At 35.1% G+C, this 19,626-nt stretch overlaps 1 protein-coding gene across 5 annotated transcripts in view; it reads right to left on the bottom strand.

Moving 5' to 3' along the window:
• Nucleotides 1–19,626, bottom strand: part of PAM (peptidylglycine alpha-amidating monooxygenase) — a 114,647-nt gene that overhangs the window by 58,382 nt on the left and 36,639 nt on the right. For all 5 annotated transcript variants that reach the window (XM_065744216.1, XM_065744217.1, XM_065744218.1 and 2 more), the window contains exons 2-4: nt 5,221–5,730; nt 4,125–4,245; nt 82–139 (exon numbers count right to left, since the gene is read on the bottom strand). In XM_065744216.1, coding sequence (XP_065600288.1) covers nt 82–139; nt 4,125–4,245; nt 5,221–5,312 — 271 coding nt within the window. In that variant the 5' untranslated portion in view covers nt 5,313–5,730. The remainder of the gene's footprint in view (nt 1–81; nt 140–4,124; nt 4,246–5,220; nt 5,731–19,626) is intronic.

Below are 19,626 nucleotides of genomic sequence, written 5' to 3'. Positions count from 1 at the left end.
GTCTATACAAGTAAAAGAAAAAAAAACCTTGAGCTATTTCAAAATGGCTTGCTTAAGCTCTTCCAATTAACCAGTACTCACCTACATAGGCTTCATCATCCACGGGCAGGGGTACTGACATGCAGAGGTAGGTATCAGACTGCTCAAAGACAAAAGAAGAGAAATCACTTTAAAATATGGCATTCTTACAGTGAAAATAAAAAACAAAAGTATCAAAATTCTTTTAGGGGCCGAAGGGAGTAAAACTGAAATACAAAAAGATATGAATTAGAAATTATACACTCGTAAGTCTTGGCATTGACATCATTTGTGATGGTTAATAAACACCACACACCCTCTGCCTGGAAAAAAATTTGAAAGGGTAACAGTACTCTCATGATGTCCAAGTAAGCAGCATAAATCAAAGTGTGATACATAAAAATGACAAGAATTAAACTCCTGATTTATTATACTCCCAGTATGCATTCTTTCATTATTTACAAACCTCCTATATTCTAAGGACAAAGAGAATCTCAGAGCTAAAGATTTTTCTACCAGTAGCAGCACATCCCCTTAATCAAAGACGCATAGAACTGGACAACCAAGTGTAAAAGTACAGTGCCATTATAACAGCAGTCATAGAAACGAATTTATTTGTGATTCATGCATCTAGCTATATGATAATCAATGAAAATATTTTTTCCTGGACATTACAACAAACATCACATGCTCTTTAAAACAAAGAACATAATTAACTAAAAAATAATAAAATCAATTAGCAATTTTCTTGCTTAAACATTGTAAAGAACTAGCAATTTCCTGAAGCAATTGAATGAACAATACAGATGAGATACAGAACACTAGGCAGCCCATGCAGAAAACCTATCAAGAATGACCTCTGCAAGATGTTACAGCTGCCTTAGTAACCTAGAAAACTTTGCGTTTAAAGTGCTCAGCATGTCAGCTTTGGAATTATTCTTGGATTAAAATAGGAAAAAATCAATTAAAACACGAAACCAGCATACTCAGAGCAGTGGCCACAAATTAATATCCAGGTTTGAAATCTGCAAGTACCCTGGAACATAAAATAATGTTCCTGAAAACAAAACTGGGCATATCCATGGGAAGGAATGCTCTCTTGTTGCTAACCAATTAGTACAGCACAAAATTACTTACTTTAAATGCACATGAACTACTAAAGCAAAAAATGAAATATGCTTTATTTTCATCTGCTAGGTGAAGGGCAGCTCCCTACAACAGCACTGTGTAGGAAAAACAGAACTTCTTTTACTGAGTTATTTGTCCAAAGATTATCTAGGATGACAACACTGCTGTACGGAATTAATTCATTTCCATGTTTTATTTAGATGTAATAGAGATTACTCTTTAAGGTCAGGGATGTGGCTTGTAGCTATGCTATTATCTAATTTATGTGTTATTTTTCTGCTTTAAGGTTGTTAAAGATAGAAAAGATCATAATACCAGTGGCAATACTTCACTACATCCATGAACTCCAAGACCAATAGGATGTCCTCTTTCACTATTATTCAGCAAAACAGATGAAGAAAAAATTCTTGCTATAAAAGATTATAAGTTAATTAAAAAATGAAATCCACTGCAAACAGGCTTAAAGAATTAAATTTAGCTGAGAAAGAGTAACGAGTACAACAGTGATAACAGTATGTGATTACACAAAGCAGTGATGTCCAGAGATAAGAAACTTGCACTGGTGGTTTGCTTGAAGATGGAAAGGATAAACACAAGTCAGTTTATACAACTGATTTGAATGCCTTTGTGAACTCTAAGTATATGAATTTACAGAACACATAAAAGCCATTTAGAAATTGAAAAGGAAATAGTCTATTTCCTATTTATCCTGGATTCACAATTTCATTTAGAAACTTAAACTTTTCAAGTCAACAGCAGCAATGCTGCTCCAATGGAGATGCTGTAGAGCAGCATGTCACTGAGGCTGCTCAGCTGCCCTTTCCACAAGCACTACCAAATTTATATCATTTGTGAAGAACACTGTATAAAAGAAAACTCTTTCACATCACAAAAGAAAGTCATTTGATTTCTCAGATTAGCTAGCCGATGATCTGAATAAAAGTTCTACTTTCTTTGCATTACATCACAGCAGAATGATCCAGTTGAAGCGTTTTTCTTTTCACAGAAAAATGCATGATGAAGAACAGACAACACGGAACACATTGGTGTTACCCTAAAGATACTAATTTTGTCTCAATTAAAGTTAACTAATTTATACCTTCTCTAGTAATATTCACTCCTCCTCCTTTTATTTGTATCTTTCCCACAGAAGTTGTTTTGATTCAGAACTCAGGAACTAAATGTAGTCATAAGCAATATAGCAGTCCACCTCCAGAAATCCCTTACCACTGCATTTCAAAAACTGCACTTGTTCCCTTGCTCACCGGTTCACTTTGGCATCTTTATTGTTTTGATACAGACTCAAATATGGGCCTTGAAACTACACACAAATACCTAGTGAGCTAAGAGATACATGAAGAAGACAGTGAGCTAGAAAGAAGCCACTACAGAAGCATCTCCTTTCTAAAGAAGATAATTCATCTTCTTTCCATTTATGCCACAAAAGCAAACTAATGGCACTAAAACTAAAAAGCATTTGGTCATCATTTTCTGTGAACTGCAAGAAAAAGACTGCCTTTCCTGGATTATTTCTCACTATGTATATATTGTGCTTAACTTGTATAAAAAGGAACCAAGTTCCCTGCTGTTAGATTGGGTCAGTGTAGAAGGAGGAAAGGAAACAGGAAGAAAGACCAAAAAAAGCAGGTGAGAAAGGAAAATAAGGGCTGGACTATGGCATATGAGACTAGGTGTTATTTCTGCTTATCTTCGTAAGAATTAGCATGGCAAGTTGCCTTCTACTGCTGTCTTCCTTCCCCACCCCTCTCACAAATCTACACTAGAGAATAACATTTGTTCTCATAAGCACTGCTGGATATAGATACACAAGCATATTTCCTGTCTAACAATAATCACAGCCTTTTGTTGATGGTCTTGATTTTTGTTTCTCTTTTTGAACAGGAACAGGAAGTGACTGACTCCTTCATACACGTTTTCCGACATTTCAACTAATTATTCCTCAGGTTTCATCAATTAGAAATGTTCATCTTGAAGAATTAACAATATTTTTCACTCTCTCTGTAAGGGATGCTTAGTATTTTGTTGCAGATAAATAAAATACAGGAGAAACTGTATCTCTTTTTTGTACTTACTGCAATGATGACTTCTTACTCTAAATTTTATGCTCCTGGGGGGTGTTCCCCAATAACCAAAAGCCTCATTTTCCCTTCACTATTTTTTGAAAGTGCTATCTGCAACAATGAGTCATCGCCTGCTGCAGCACAACATCCTGCTCTTTCCAAGCATCTGCAGCCCTTTTAAAGAGAGGTATCTTTTAATTACATATATAATTCCCTGCATTGCCTCACTGAATAAAACAAAAAGTAAACATTGTTTATCTTGCTTAATAAAACTACATCTGAAAGCGACAGCAGAATTTGAGCCTTTTTATGTGAATTTTAAAAATGCTGATGTTAAAAATTAATTCTTTGTTGTTCCTGACTCGGTTCATTAGAAGATAAGTTACTTCAAACCAGAAAGAGAATACAGATATAACCTCCTGGAATGTTTCAACATTTTAGAATGTTAGGTCAAAAGTATTATTCTTGTTAAAATGCTGTCTGGCATTCTCTCTTAGCTTGTCAAAGTTGCAGTAATGTTCAATTTAATGCAACTAAAATTGAACTGAGAAACTATCTGACATTTGGTGTAAACTGCAATTTTAAACTCTTCTCTTACTAGCACAATAGTGCATATTTCATTTTAATAAATCTCATACTTGTTTTAATAAGCTCTAGCAATTAATTGTAAGAAATCAACATACCAGAAATGAAATTAGTCAGGTGAAAATATTTTTCTATCCTTTGAAACAATTTTTTTAATTTATATTCTTTACTGAACATGCACATATCTATTAAGGCTATCATTTTCTTCATTTACTTTATGTTAGCGGTACTTCAGACAAGCCCTTATTTCTTTAGCCCCTTGACAAAAACAGCACAATACTTGGGAGAAGAAGAAAACTACACTTGTCTCACCTGCTTGGGTGTCACTCCAGGCATACGAATGTCCAATGCAAAATCTGACAGTCCAAATGAAATCACTGGCCTGTTGCTCCCAAAACATTCATTTGAAAGAGATCTAGTAGCATCCTTATACCTTAAAAATAAGGAGGAAAATAAAACTGGTTGGATTTTTTTTTTAGTATATTTTAAAAAAGATCCTTAGAAACAGTAAAGAAGTCTGACAACACAGAATGGACTCCAGGACAGACATAGAAATTCCACTCCTTCATTAGGACACAAAAACATCTTAGTTATTAAGCAATTACTGAAGTAATTCCTGTGAAAAAACAACCAGAAGGATTAAGCTCATCCAAATAATTGGCATAGGTACATGGATGTACAGGTAAAGAATTAATTCACTAGAAGATATCAAGTAATACTAAATATTCAAGACAGATCATTGTCTTGTTCAGGAATATGTACCTGTTGTATAATTCAATAAAGGAGTTCTCGTAAATTCCAACACTATGACTTCTACAGCAATTCCCAATGCAAGCAAAGAAGCGAAACAGCAAGCTTTAGAACTTCACAGAAATATTAAAATCTATACTGATGGCAAATTATAAACAAGTTTGAAAAATGAATAATACAGCACAGTAAAAACACTTTTTGGAGAGCTATATCTCTTATATTAACTAGATTAAGTTTGCCTATGCAATCTTACAGTCGCTTATGTTTACTCCTGCCCCACTATTTCAAAGGATTCAGCAGTTTAAGATCATTAACTTTTTTGTTGTTGCTGGAGTAGTGTTTTACACTGCAAGCTAACAAGAGCAGGGGAAATGTATTTATTCTCTGTGTAAAGTCTCAAACACACCTGTGGCACTATGTAACATGATGTATTCATTATTGTTTTTATCATCCCAATGATAGTCATCCAAAACTTATATTTTATAGAGCTTTTCAAGAAGAAAGCAGGAGATTGCTCGCTTTTCAAGAATCAAACGATCAACATGCACATTTTTATCCAGGGCATGCTTTTCCATACTTTTATTATACTTCTATGTAAATTTGAAGGCAGCCCTAAAAAACATGCACTCAACAAATAAGATATTTCTGCATAACCCACCTCTTGAAGACAGAAAGTGGGTTTCTGAAACCCAAACAGATGTTTTGAAAAACAAGAATGAGTATTAGCAGGTTGTTAACGAGGCCAGCCATGTCCACCCTGCAGTTCCTGGCCCGATTAAGGGAGCAGAAGAAGGGCAGTGCAGCTCTATCGGCTGTGATCCTGACTATTAGGCAGCAGCAGCATCAATTCATTACTTCACTATTATATGCTCTGCAGGCATCCTCCATCTTCTGACAGATTATCTGTCTTGGAAAGTGATGTACTGTAAATCGGGAAGGTGGATGATGCTATGTTGTCTTTATTACTAGCTGTAAAAATCTGCTGAAGAGTTTTCCCTTGGAGACAGATGAGACTGTGCCTTTGTCCACTTAAGGAGTTGAAATGAAGTAGCACTCCTGATGCTTTCTTCCCAGGTTGCGCAGTCAAATCTGCGTGCTTCTCATCAGTCCATGGTGCCAGAGACACCCAGTGGCATCACAGAAACCAGCATCTGTCATCTTTTAGAATCTATAAAAATAGAAGCAGATAAAGGATGACTAACACATTACAGCAGCAGTTCTCAGCAAATCACTGTTGAGAGTTCTGAAAACATTAGTGAGTATTCTCACAAGGTACAGCCCAAGCCAGTGAAGAAAGCACCTCATTTTAGCCCACTCCCATCCATTGAGAGTCAGAAACTGGTACATTCAATATTGATACACAAAACTCACTCCAGTAGAGAAAGAAAAAGAAAAAACAAAAAAAGTTGATACGCAAAAAGCAAAACTTGGAATATTTCACATATACAACAGTACAGTTAAACATCTAAATGCAGTGATATAGCAAAAAGCTCTATAAATTTTAAGAACTATCACAAATTTCTGCATTTGTAGCAGACTGGATTTTTTTAAAACAACCAATACCACAGTACTATACTATTCTGTCATTAATATATGTATCGTAGTGCATAAATGATACTAACAGACTGCTTTCAGAAACAGTACGCAAGTAAAATTTTTTTACTATTTCTATATTCCACTGTTTATGCTATTTCAGCTTAAGACATTACTCTTCACATTGCTTTAAGTAACTTTAACCTCAACTCCCTTTACCTTGCCACTCTGGTTGATTACACACTTCAATTTCATAGATTTACAAGGTTTTCTTTAAGCATCTCAAAAAATAAAAGTGTACATTACTGAAAAAATACGTTTGGGTTTGGTTTTGAGCATTTACAGCTACGTAAGAAGAGAAATCAATCCTTTAAATGTGTTATTTCGTAATTGTTTTAAAATAAACGTTAAACAAAATATAAACACACACACAAAAAAAACCAAACCCTATCCTGCAGATACTGAGAACATGGGCAAAATATCACTACAAAGATGAAAAAACAAAGGATTCTGAAATGAATTCCTGTATTCTAATAAAAATCACTTCCCATCTCTGGGCACATTCACCAAAAAGGCTTCTATATGAAAAAAGTGCTTCTGGCCAAGCATATTCCCATATAGGAAAGGAAAACCAGACAGAAAAATAAACACACACACACACAGAAACCAACAAACGGCAGTGAGATTTTCATAGATAGACACTGAAAAAATAAATAAAAATTACTTCTCATAAGAACTGAAAACCATTACTAAACTCATCTTCCTAATAATTAGGCCTAAAATCAAATCGTCACAAGAAAGAAAAATGAGTGTCTTCCACACAACACTGATTGAATTTGCTGCATGTTTTTTTTTCCAGCAAGTTAAAAATGAGTATTGATGCACTACAACCATTATGATACTTTTGTTCCTTTGTTGCGATCCTCCCTATACAGATTTTCATCAATATATTTTATCTTTTCTCCTTCTATATCAATTGAGAGCATAAAATGGTTGGAAAAAAGCTTAATGTGTTTTTCATGTCTACCCAGACACATTAAACAACTTCTCAGCAGTTTAGATTGTTATTTGATTGTAGCACTAAGTTGAATTGGTGAAAAAATCTTAAAGTTTGAAATTCTATTTAACATATATGCTAAACAGCAACAAAGTAGGAAATGCTGGAACGTATTCTTGTAAATCATATTACCCAACAAATTATGTCTTAATTCTTAAAACATACTTGTAAATTAATTTGACAAGCAAGAGTTCTATAGAAAACAGGCAGAATGAATACACTGGATATTTGAATATTCCAAAAAACAGAGCTAACAATGCTCTAACTTAATTTTCTGGAATATGAAAAGTTAATTTCCAGTGACTCAAAATATTTTTTCCAGCTTTAGGAAAGTCAGAGACTGTTTATAACAAGTCTGCTACAAAGCAGCTACCTGGTATATAGATTAATCAGGGGAAGCCATGGAGAAACATGATCATTTTCAGTCCTCTCTCATCTGTAATATGAATGCTTCTTTGTTTGATTCACCTGGTACATAACATATGGCTCCTGCTTGTCATCACAGTGTGATGTTAAGACTGGGGGGTGGGGGGTAGGGAGGAGGAAACAACTCCAGTGCAACCTGGAGAGATGACCATCAAGAACAGCAGACAAGAAGGGAAAAAAGTGAACATGAGAGCTTCAATAAGATTACATGGATATGTCTGTTCATACATGGACATCCTGATACCACAGTTCTACTTTCAGTTTGGAGTAAGAGATTCCAAGGGAATAGAAAAGGTAAAGTAAAAAAAATACGAAATTAGTGACAAATAATATAGTGAAAGGAGAGAAAAGGGAGATGGAAATTTGCTCGGAGAATATAAGCATATATATATATTCCATACCCACCATGCCCTATTCAAAATAGCAGAAGAAGACATAAAAAACAAGCAATTATGAAAACAAATTGCAGATTGCAGGATGAAATCTTACTGAACAAGTTGGGGGAAAAAAAAAGCAGCAGCACCCAAGGAGCTGGAATTCAAAACAGAATTCAAAATAGCATGTAATGAGATAATAAAATCTCAATGAGATTTTATATAAATTAAATAGCAGATCTTAACTACTTATTCAATTACATAATGATCAATTTCCAATAAAAAGAACACCACCAAACCAATAATTTCTGGTAAAGAAAGCTCTGTATCACCTACAAGTTCATAAAACACACTATAATAATTTCTTGGTTTCATTTTAGTCATTTTACACACAGTACAAACTGAACTTGCCGCAAGGAGAAGCCTCATCATCAATATCCACTGTCTTCAAAGGAAAAATAAAAAGAAGGCTGTCAAAGCTAAAGAGTATTGATCTGAAAGTTCAAAGGCAGTTAAGTTCTTAAAGCTGAATCTTGTTTCATGATTCTTATGCACTGAAATCATGGAACTGAGCCAGGACAACCTGATCTCAGTCTCCAGCTATAGCATGCAAGAATCAAATTTGCAGCTAGAGCAGGGAAGGCCGTGTTTCATCTCATACTAAACATGGAGCTCAAGCAACTGGAGATTGCCATGTTTAGATCAAAGTTAAGTGTGCCTTGTTACCTTTGCAGCCCCTGTTAAAAGTGAGACTGAAATTAACGCTTGCAAACATTTGCAAAATAATAGTTAGTGAAATATGGCAAAATGGTGTCATATTAAATCCACTGCAGTTTTCTACATTTTGGGGGAAGTATTCCTTTATTCTCCTTAATGATATTTTGCACACACCATCACACAGTCAGTCTTTCAGAAACAAAAGCAAAGCTCAAGATTTCTGAGTAACAACTGTGAAAGTACAAGCATTCTCTATGATCCCAAGAAGATATTCATCAAGGGTTTTTTTTTTTTTTTTTTTTTTTTCATCAAGGATAGATGGTATCAAGGATTTCTTCTATGGATTTTGTCAGGAAATAGTGAAAGCTCTCTTTCCACATAGGTCTCGATTACTTTGTCACTGTCCATGCACGTGTATGTATCTGTACAAAGATGACAGGAAGACCGGAAAAGTCTTCCCCAGGTAAGATGGTTTCAGAGCTTATAATTCTTTGGAAAAGAAGTAACTCATGGTTACAGAAAATAGAGGGCCCACATAGCTTTTAATGTAATGTATGCCAACGAAATGCAGTCCTGTATTTAGTGATTTTTTTTTTTCTGAAAACATGACGTGCCCTGACTCGTGTCACATTTTACTGAACTTTAAAATAATACACTTAAGTAGCTTAGAAAACTCTTACTCAAAAGCTTTGAGATGCTGTATTTTGTAGAACTTTTTGCTTTCCTTGAAGGAACTCATTTTAACCATCCATAAAAACATAACTGACAAAGGACCTTTCTACAGAAACTGCTGCTTCAGACTGGACTTCGTTGGACTGTTCTTCTCATAAAACTAAAGACAAACTTCCACCATATATCACATCCATTTTAATCACAGGCTGCCTTGTATTTTCCTTCTCACACTGCAGTGGTTCAGCAAGCTGATGCCCTCCTACTCCCCAACCCCCACTCTCCCTCACCCTGTAAGGCTAGTGAGTTGAACACAACACTACCAGAAGAACACAAGCACTGGAAAAAGCATTCATCTTCCATCAGATAAACTGGTCCATGTGCTTGCTAGTAGCTGCTGCATATCTACCACAAAAGAAATGATGTTAACATGCAGACGGCAAGGAATGCTCTATTTCTGCAGCAATTGAATTATGTGTAATATCATTTCCATCTTAAAAAGATTTATCTTCTTAAGTTGTCAGATCTAATTGGCCTCTTGGTTGAATTCAGATTTTGCAAATTCTCATATTCTGCTACCAAAACCTTTTCACATATAGATACCAAAGAAAAAAAAAGAAACATTATTGCTCTTACTGTTGTTTTTATGAACAATCTTTCTACAATTTGAGCAGCTGAGCTTAAGTAGTGTAAATATTTCTAAAACAAACATTCACAGTAATAAAATCTACTGTTAATTCCACTGTAAGAAGTACAGCATTTATAATTTGAATAAAGAACTACAACTTGAATTTTCTTCTCTAAACTACAGAAGTTTAATTGAATGATTTCTAAATGACTTTATACATTGCAGGTTTTCGTGATATACTGAATTTGGACAATACGTTTTCTCCCCTATTTGATGATAAGTATTAAATGAAAATGTATATGAAGTAGTGCTGAAGAAAATAAAAGTTAGTATCTGAATACTTAAACTAATTCTGAGGTATTTTGCTGATGTGTTAATCACTTCACTAAATGGAGCACTATTTCCACAGAATTGTAGGGATTGGAAGGGACCTCTGGAAATCATCACATTCAACCCCCTGCTAAATTAAGTTTCCTACAGTAGGTTGCACAGGGAAGTGCCCCCATGGGTTTTGAACATCTCCGAGAAAAGAGACTTCTCAGCCTTCCCTAACCTCTCACGGCTGGGCATCCCTCTTCTAATGCCCCCCAGGATATAGTTGGCCTTCTAGGCTGCAAGACCACTCTGATGGCTTGCATCCAGCTTTTTTGTCTGCAAGGACCAGTGGAGAAAGTCCTTTCCTTGTGGAACTCAGAAAAAGCACATTTAAAATGTCCATCCTGCATTTTAAATACATTTGTAAAACATTTTATTCACAATAAATCCCCTTGTAATCCTTCTGCTTTGTCCAAACATCGTACAAGTTAAATTCCCTTGTCAAAGAAGATCATCACTGAAAGATGACATCTTAACTAAATGCAAATTTCATATTCTGAAAAAAAAAAAAAAAGGACAAGTTGGATGGTACTAATTACTTGCTTAAAAGGGAAAGCACATGAGAACCTTCATCTTTCATTTTAGTATTGAGATCATTATCAGTAGCACAGAGCAGAAACGATAAAGGTTCACTGAAGTGCCCTTTGTCTCCCTTTTTTTCTGGAGAAAAAAGGAATTTACTAAGGGGAAAATGTTTCAAGAATTTGGATTAACCTCCAAGGATGAATCAAGGGAGAGATCACTAAAAACATTCAAGTTAAATTACATGTTACATGTGAGCAGTGAATTAAATTCACTGTATATTCCTTCACTAGAGAGGACTTCAAATCTTGCTTTCTTATGAATCTCATCAAACAAGAACAAAAGCAACATTTTTCAGTCAAAATGAGTAGGAATTTGTTCATGTAGCTATTTAGACTGTTTTGAACTGGCTGGTTCTAACAAAACACACTGCAAGAGGCAGCACAAGCAATTAGACAGGTGGAGGTAGGCAACTGGTGACTGATCAGGCCAGCTCAGGCAGCATCTCCAGCAGGCACTCCCTGCCTGCCACCATGGGATGCCCCTCTCCCTCCTCTCTGCCTCACCCTGTAAGGCCAGTGAGTTGAACTGGCCCACAACACTACCAGAAGAACACAAGCACTGGAAAAAGATGGAAGAAACAGGAAAAGCGTGCTGACAGAACGAAAAGGAGCCAACCAGTGCTAGTGACATCCTCTTGGCAACACCAGTCAGAGAGCAAGGTTATTTCTGTGTCCTGTGTGCATGGGGAATACCCCCTCAGGCTGGACACCCCACTGACCCAGTGCACAACACCCAACCAAGTCCACCTGAGCAAGTCTTTTTGAGGAGGGATACACTGTTAGACAGAGGCAATGGAGGGAACCATCTTTAATGAAGTTCAGTGGGGCAGTAATCCAGCAGGAACTCCTAGCAGGGTATTTAAAAGAAATCTAAGGAAGAGGGTTGTAGGTTTACCACACCCTATCCCCATTTTCCCCTTACTCCCCCCAAAAAACAATAACCAAGAAAAGCTTAACAGTTTTGCCTTCTGCTATAGTAGGATATCCTCAACTGCGAGCAATTTGATTACGATCTCAGATGTGCCTGTACAGGTCCAACACATATGACGTAGATAAACTGAGACTTTGAGCATTTTAGCTCTATTAAAATAGGTAATTTTCATTCATTAAAATACATGTTAGAAGTTTGTGAGTGTATTACAAAACTAATCTTGTAGTGTTTCCTTGTTCCTAAAGGCCCAGATAGTAACACTCATTAGATAAATGATAATGGGAAGAATGTGAGTGGAAAAAGCAAACCAGTGTATGTAATTCAATTTATCAGTAGTTAACAACTGGATAATATGAAATTCACAAAAAGCAGATGAGTTCCTCATTTATAGTATAAAACTTTTTTCCTAGCTGAATTTCCACTATCACAAAATACTGTACTGCTAATAGTAAAGGAATCAAATACCATAAAGTAGACTAGTATATCAGCAGAACATTCAGAGGAATGTTTTTAAAGTAAAAATTAAAATTAAAAACAAGCAGCAGGTTTTCTGTAAAGGGTCTACAGAGATGGAATGTTACTCATCTTTGTTCTATGCCAAGAAGTCCAAATTTCTTTTCTAAAAGAAATCACTACATAAGGGAAAATAAGATTCACAAGAAAGGCACTAGAAATAAAGAATTAAAAAAAAAACAACGCAAAAACAAAAACAATGTAAGAAACAAATGCTGAGAACACACAAGGCTCTTTTACATGGGAAAAGCCAACATCAAATCATATTAATAATTTTCAAGCAAAGAGGAAGGTAGATGAAATGATTACCTTCTGTAATCAAATTTAACAGAGGCAATTAATACCCAGAAAAGGTCAATGCTTTCACAAAAAACTAAGTTTGTGTAATGGTTATTTCTCATTAAGAATGAAACAGCTCGAGATTTCAGCAGTAGTTCTTTAAAAAGATGTACATAATATAACAAATCTGATATAATAAATAAAAATGGATTTAATAAAAAACAAAGTCTCATGTAAATTATTAAATCACTGAAAACAGTAAACATACAGTCTGTTTTGAAGAATTTAGCCTTGGAATTTAGAGAAAGGTAACAGACTACAATTCTTGGCATATATATGCATAGAGATTTCAGAAAACAATATCCTGCCTTACATGTGGGCAAGTTAGACAACAAGAGAAGCACAGGAAAGAGAAGCCATTATGAACACTGTACACTAACATGGAAAACCAAACAAACATCAAGCAGTAGAATCAGGTGAAAGCAAGGAAACCTGCAAAAAAAATTAAAAAAAATAAAAAATAATAAATAAAATAAAATAAAATAAAATAAAATAAAATAAAATAAAATAAAATAAAATAAAATAAAATAAAATACTGCTCCCCTTCAAGTCTGTGCAAATTTTGGGCACAATTTTAACTGTAGCTCAATTAGATGACTTAATGGGTAGTGTTAATAAAAGAGTCTCTTAATAACATTTATTTTGTCTTTGTATGAAATGTTATCAGGAGCAAAAGGAAATTAACTGCAATTTGTCTTGAGAGAGAATACAAATGGTGATGAAGTTTTATGACTGACACTAGCTTTACAGTATTTGCTATCTCAAAGCACACCAAGACAAAACATACTGAAGCTGGAGCAGGGGAAACCAATCATTAACCTTAGTATCTAAACTATTCTGGACATGCTCCCTTCCTCTTACTGGTCTGTGAGGGAAGATCTGAGGACATGTATGGAAAGAAATTCCAACTCACTCATGCTTGTTCACATCCAGAATAGAGAGATCCAGAGTGCTGCACTCCAAGTTGGCAAATATTGTTCAGCTCAGAAGGATTAGGAAAGGTGATAAAGGAAAATTTATACCATGTATTATTTTCTTGAAACAATATTTTGTTTTTAGACTCAATAGATAAATAAATTGTATTGCTACCAATAAATAAGTAGAAGAAATTCCTGTAAGAGAACAAGATATGAATTTAAAACTGCATGGGATTGGGAAAGAAAGATCATTCATTCTGGGATTTTAAAAAGTATGCTTCAAAATATATTATGTAGAAGTTGCTTTCAAAATTTTGGAAGCTTTCATAATTTGACTAAGTATCATACTGAAATTTTTTATCTCCTTTTTTTGTAAGTTGCAGAGACAGAAAACAGTATGAATCCAAGCTTTTCAGTAAGACCTGTCTATCTTGGCTTATGCAGAATATTTAAGAGGACAGGTACTTTTAAATCACATATCTTTTTCTCCCTATGCTTGTTCAGACAGGAGCGTGCATGAGTAACTCTCAGCATAATAAACTATTTGAACAGTTACTGCTTACTTTTGAGATCAATGGCAAATGCCATTTTAAGAGCTTTACTCATTACTCCTGTTTTTGAGTAGCATTAGGTTTTCCTCACTCTCAAAATCTTGCCTACCATTAAAAACAATCCTACCTAAAAATAGTTAGACCTTTTGCCAACAGCCATGGGTCATACCGATTTTTCCTCTTCCAAAGCCTGCTCAGTAACTTCATATTCTATGAAGTATCCTAATTCTAGGAATAATCAAAGCTATTGCCAGCAAACTTACAGCGCACAGTTTAAAAGCAGATGTATGTTCGATCAAAGGAACAGAAATCAGATAATGTCTGAACATATGGCAAGGAATAAGAGGCTACTACTGAAGTAAGTTTTTCACATTTCAAGAGTATGCCCTTCTGAGTGCTAAAACTAATGATTAATGATACACACTGTTAAAAATGTGGCCTTCATTAAACCACCTTGGAAGCTGTAAGCAAGCAAGTGATCTAAACCTATATGACACATTTAATTTTTCTATGTTTTAAATAAGGAAGCTTGTGAACAATAAATCTGTGAATATAAAAAAATTGTTTAGTTAGATTCTAAACCTTAGAAAAATTAAGGTCTACATAAATTTCAATTCCTAATGTAGAAAATTAACAAATCAACTTTTGCTGTGTGAAATAACTGCACAGTTTGGGGAGTACTGAACTGCCATAAGCATTGCTGTGAAGGGTGAACAAATCCAGACACTGCATACTAAGTTCTATTGTGCAATTCTGCTCAACAGTGTTCCAGAGAAATTTAATTTCTCATAATTAAAATTCATTTTTGTATATGCATATACATGAGTTTATAGTACAAATAGAAGACAATGAAACAAAGTTCTAAAAAGCCCCACTGTGCATCAGTTCCTCAGGACTGGGCCTTAGCACATCTCATCTCATGTGCATTTGTTCTAGTAATTAAATTATCCCCCTCTAATTAAAAACAACAACAAAGAGTTAAAGCATGAGTTGTTCTTTCTAATTTTAACAAATTAATCGATAAGCATTTCTGCTTGAACAGATTCTAAGAATTCAAGAATTTTCTAAGAAATCAAATTTCCTGCAAGGAAACCTCTTCACCTTTAAAGAGAAGACCCTCATTGTTTACGTCCATTCTTAGCAGTCCTTATATTGGTACCACAATGAATTTTTCCTTGTCTGTCCCCATACAACACATCACTGGAAAATGCAGAAGTTTGGTAGGTACAAAGTTTAACTTGTTTTATATAAAAAGTAAGATTACTCGACAATCAATGCACGCATTTCATATCATTTGCCTTTTTCTTCAGAATGCAAACTCTCTCCCATCCTATTTGCCAAGTAACTATTTTGATTCTCAGGGAATGGAAATTAAAACAGGTGGGTTTTATCAGAGATTTGTCTTGTCTGTATTTTATTAGGCACTGTATTTTATTAGGCACCATGTAATTGATTTAGGCCAGCACTCCATTCTGATGCTTGCTAACTAACATGTCCAATGGAAGAAGGAAGTGATCCAGGAAGAACTCACTACCCCAGAGGAACTATTAGCATCATGGCTTGATAAACAGTGGCAAAAGGTACACATCAGAGGAAGCAAGCCTTCCAAAAGCTCTCAAATTTAATGACAGAGCAGACTTTGAACAAAAATACAACTTTATCCCTACTCTCATTCTATTTACAGAGAAACAGAATTTTATGAGAAGGAATTAAGAATAGCCTAAACAATACTATCACTTAAGACCTACAATAAACCTTTATGATACATATCTTCCTTTGTCTATTTTCCCTTCCCCCTGATTAACTCATTCCTAGACTTGAGCATAGTTTAGTGTTCTTTGTCAGGAATCAAATTCAGATTGACACATACAGATGTAAACCTACACTTCTAGTAACTTTTATCAATCTGATTTTTCTTCAAGAGGGGTGAAAGCTTTGGTGGTGAGAACTAGGGAAACAAGAGATAAAAGGCACTTGTATACTGGATAGAAATAGCAGTAAGAGAGCTAAAACAACAACCAAAGAACACAACACACTAACCTGAAAAATAACTTTTTTTTTTTTTTTTACAAAAGAACAATCAATATTTTTAGCAATTTTTTGTTTGTTTGTTTGTTTTAAACATGTCTCATACTCTATAAAATATTCAAAAAGCATTTTGTTTTCCTACATAAAATCTTCCAGGGGCAAGAACATGCTGTTAAGCAGGAAAAATAAACATAAATAAAAATCAATATGGATTTTTCTAAAATTCTCTATTAAAAAATACATAATATATTAAGTACAACATATTGAGCTATTTTTTTTCGATTACTTCTGAAGTGCAAAACATTATATAGCTTTTAACATAAAAATTATTTCTACTTCCACTTTTACATAGAAGTAAATCATTGAAGCTGAATTCCCAATACTGAATCCCAAAAGATTTCTAAAGTGTTGTTCCTGCAAGTATTCAGATTGAAATTTTTCTGTTTTGCTTACAGCTTCCTAAGATTGAAATTTTTAGGTCAGCATTAAAACTTGTTTACGCTATATTTCATTGCCCTCTTTTAAGTACTTCTTTAATAAAAGACCAACATATTTTGTTACATACTTTGATATGAAATAAAACCCTGTTTTGTTTTGTTTTACCAAAAACTTTGCTCAGCAAGCAACAGAAGCAGATAATTTACCAGCAGGCACATCATCAGGAAGGTCACTACTTAGACCAGTTGTTGGGTCTAATTAATGTTTTCAACACTACTACTGTTTCAAGGGATTAAGCACTTATATCCAATGGGTTACATTAATAGACAGTTATTAATTGCCAGGTAGGTTTTTTCACTGACAAAAAAATCAAGAAGTATGAAATAAAAATTAGCTAGTAAATCCCCAAAAATTACTGTAAAAATCTGATCATGCCAGCTAGTCCATAGAAACTGGGCATCCTCAACAGCGGTAATGGATAGAACAGACACATTTTATCATTACACATTCATTACACTTTAGAAACTTTGATGTTCATATGGAGGTGTGTAACCTGGAAGGGAACACAGAACACTGCAAAATCAACATGGTGTGCAGTGTCTCCCTATAGTCACCACTTCAAACAAGATCGGTAATTTCCTAAGTTACAGACGTACCATATAATTATCAGTTCTACCTGAGCTGCCTTCTGGCACTTCAAGCTTGAGATCAAGATGCTGCAGAATCTTTTACAAGGCACAGATTAACTCCCAGTTCAACAACGGAAGTCAGAGGACAAAATAATAAAAACACACAGCAATTCCAGAATTTCAAAATCAGCGTGGTCTTTTTCAGCTGAAATCCTCAGGACATCCTAAGTGTTAGAAATGGAGAGTAGAACTCTTTAACAGCCAAAGATCTGCATCAGCAAAAGCAACGTCTCTTTCCTGCTTCAAACCAAACTCTACATATTCTTTCCCCAAGATCCTTTCCAACTCAGACTATTTGGTTATTTTGTAGAACTGCTGTATGGACTAAAAAGCACAAACACACACCAGAGATATTATAGAACATCTGGTCCACGAGCCTCACAAACAGGTAGAAAGGAGAAGCTGGAAATCAGAACACAGGAAATATCACTTCTGAAAATACAATACTCCATGGTGTAAACTGCACTTTGTACCAGCAGGTCAGAGTCATAGACTGCTTTTGTGAATTAAAAAACTACTGGATTTAGATATAAACTTCCTTCTGAAAATTAGGCTTCAAAACTCAATGCCAACTTTCTCTGCACAAAACCAGATTACTGTGGGAGCTACTCATGTCCATTGAGCACTTGCAATTTCCTTTAGTAAAACACTTTTACAATCATCTTCTTATGGCTTTTTAATGGTTTACATGGAGTCCCATTGTTCATGAGGAATACAGAATTATCACAGAGTGCTGTTTCTCTGCAGCGAATGAACGCTATTTCCAACTAAAGCTTTCAAGAGGGAAATCTGTGTTCTGTACCAGCAAAGACTTCACATCTACCACTTACATAAAATTAAACACAGCACTTTATCAGATCATTACAAATCATGCTAATGGTGCATAATACTTAAAAGCACAGGTGACTCAAACACTGAGCAACTGGATGGCATTTATTAAAAGAAAATTAAAAAAAGAAAAAAAGAAAAGAAAAAGCACATGGTAGAACTGTTTAAGGGAAGTTCAGGAGATGCTTATGAGAATATCACACAGAGAAAAAAATATTCATTAAGGTAACACTGACAAGGTGAGAATAGTTGGTCAAAACATTGAAAAGAATGGGAGGGAAATGGCCATGACCTTGTAAAGTTCCTTGTACCTCACTCTGGCATTACACATGTTCCTTCTCATACATATTTCCCTAAGTCTGGAGTCTTTCAATAGACTTAGCTATATGTACATTTATGTACAAAGAGAAATGCACATAGATGAGGAAATGCAGAAAGGAATCAGGAGGGTTATTTAGATAGGTAATATGGATTGGTTACATTCCTAATTCAATTGTTACCTGATACAATTGCCAGAGATCTTTCAGTTTTCCAATATGCAACAATAACGGGATGTCTCATCTCGTTTAATGCATAACCATACTGTATTTTAGTACAGTACTCTCTTTAAATCTTTACTGCATTCTGCAACCACTGCATGTCACTATTAAACAAAGGGACCAAAGAAGATTTTAGTATGGATTAGGTACTGAAATTGCCTGTTTAAGTGTTAAATAAAAGCGATACCCCCCTCCCCCCCAAAAAAATAGCAATAAAAGAAATCAAAATCCAGACACAGACACATTAGGCATCCAAACCTGAAGTTGAAATAAAATATCTTTGGAACTGTATTTGTATGGTGTTTGAGAAAAATCAAAAGAACTTATAAAAAATATGGAGATCAACTTTTTGCATGGTCTGATAGTGACAGGACAACAGAAAAATGCTTCGAAGTAAAAGAAGGGATATTCAGGCTAGAAATAAATGTTTTACTCAGTGGTGAGGCACTGGCAGTGGCTGCTCGCAGAAGCTGTGGATGCCCCACCCCTGGAGACACTGAAATCCAAGTTGGACAGGATCCTGGACGGCCTGATCTGGTGGGTGGCAACCCTGCCCACTGCAGAGCATTGAAACAGACTTCAAGAGACCTTCCAAGACAATCATTCTGCGATTCTAAGAAAATACAAAGTAAACATGAGTTGGGTCATTGCTTTTCACAGAGCAACACAATGCATGAAACTTTTCCTGCCACAGTTGGAAGGCACTGAGAACTACCAGTTCCAAAACTACCTTTTCCTGCAACACACCAGAAACAACCTCTTTTAACACTAACAGTGTTAAAGATGAAGGCAGCTACATGAAAGAAACGAAAGCTCCTCAGAGAAAAATAATCGCCTTTAAGTTTACACCTGATTGCAGTTGCAGAATTCACCAGAAATAGCGTATGAAATTAAAATTCACTCTTGAAGAAACATAACTATATTTATT

The sequence above is a fragment of the Cyrtonyx montezumae genome, unplaced genomic scaffold (genome assembly GCF_038088225.1).
Source record: "Cyrtonyx montezumae isolate F1298 unplaced genomic scaffold, pur_monq_1.0 scaffold_30, whole genome shotgun sequence".
NCBI lineage: Eukaryota > Metazoa > Chordata > Aves > Galliformes > Odontophoridae > Cyrtonyx > Cyrtonyx montezumae.
Note: the sequence above shows the minus strand (reverse complement) of the source record. Positions and strands in the feature narration are given on the sequence as shown.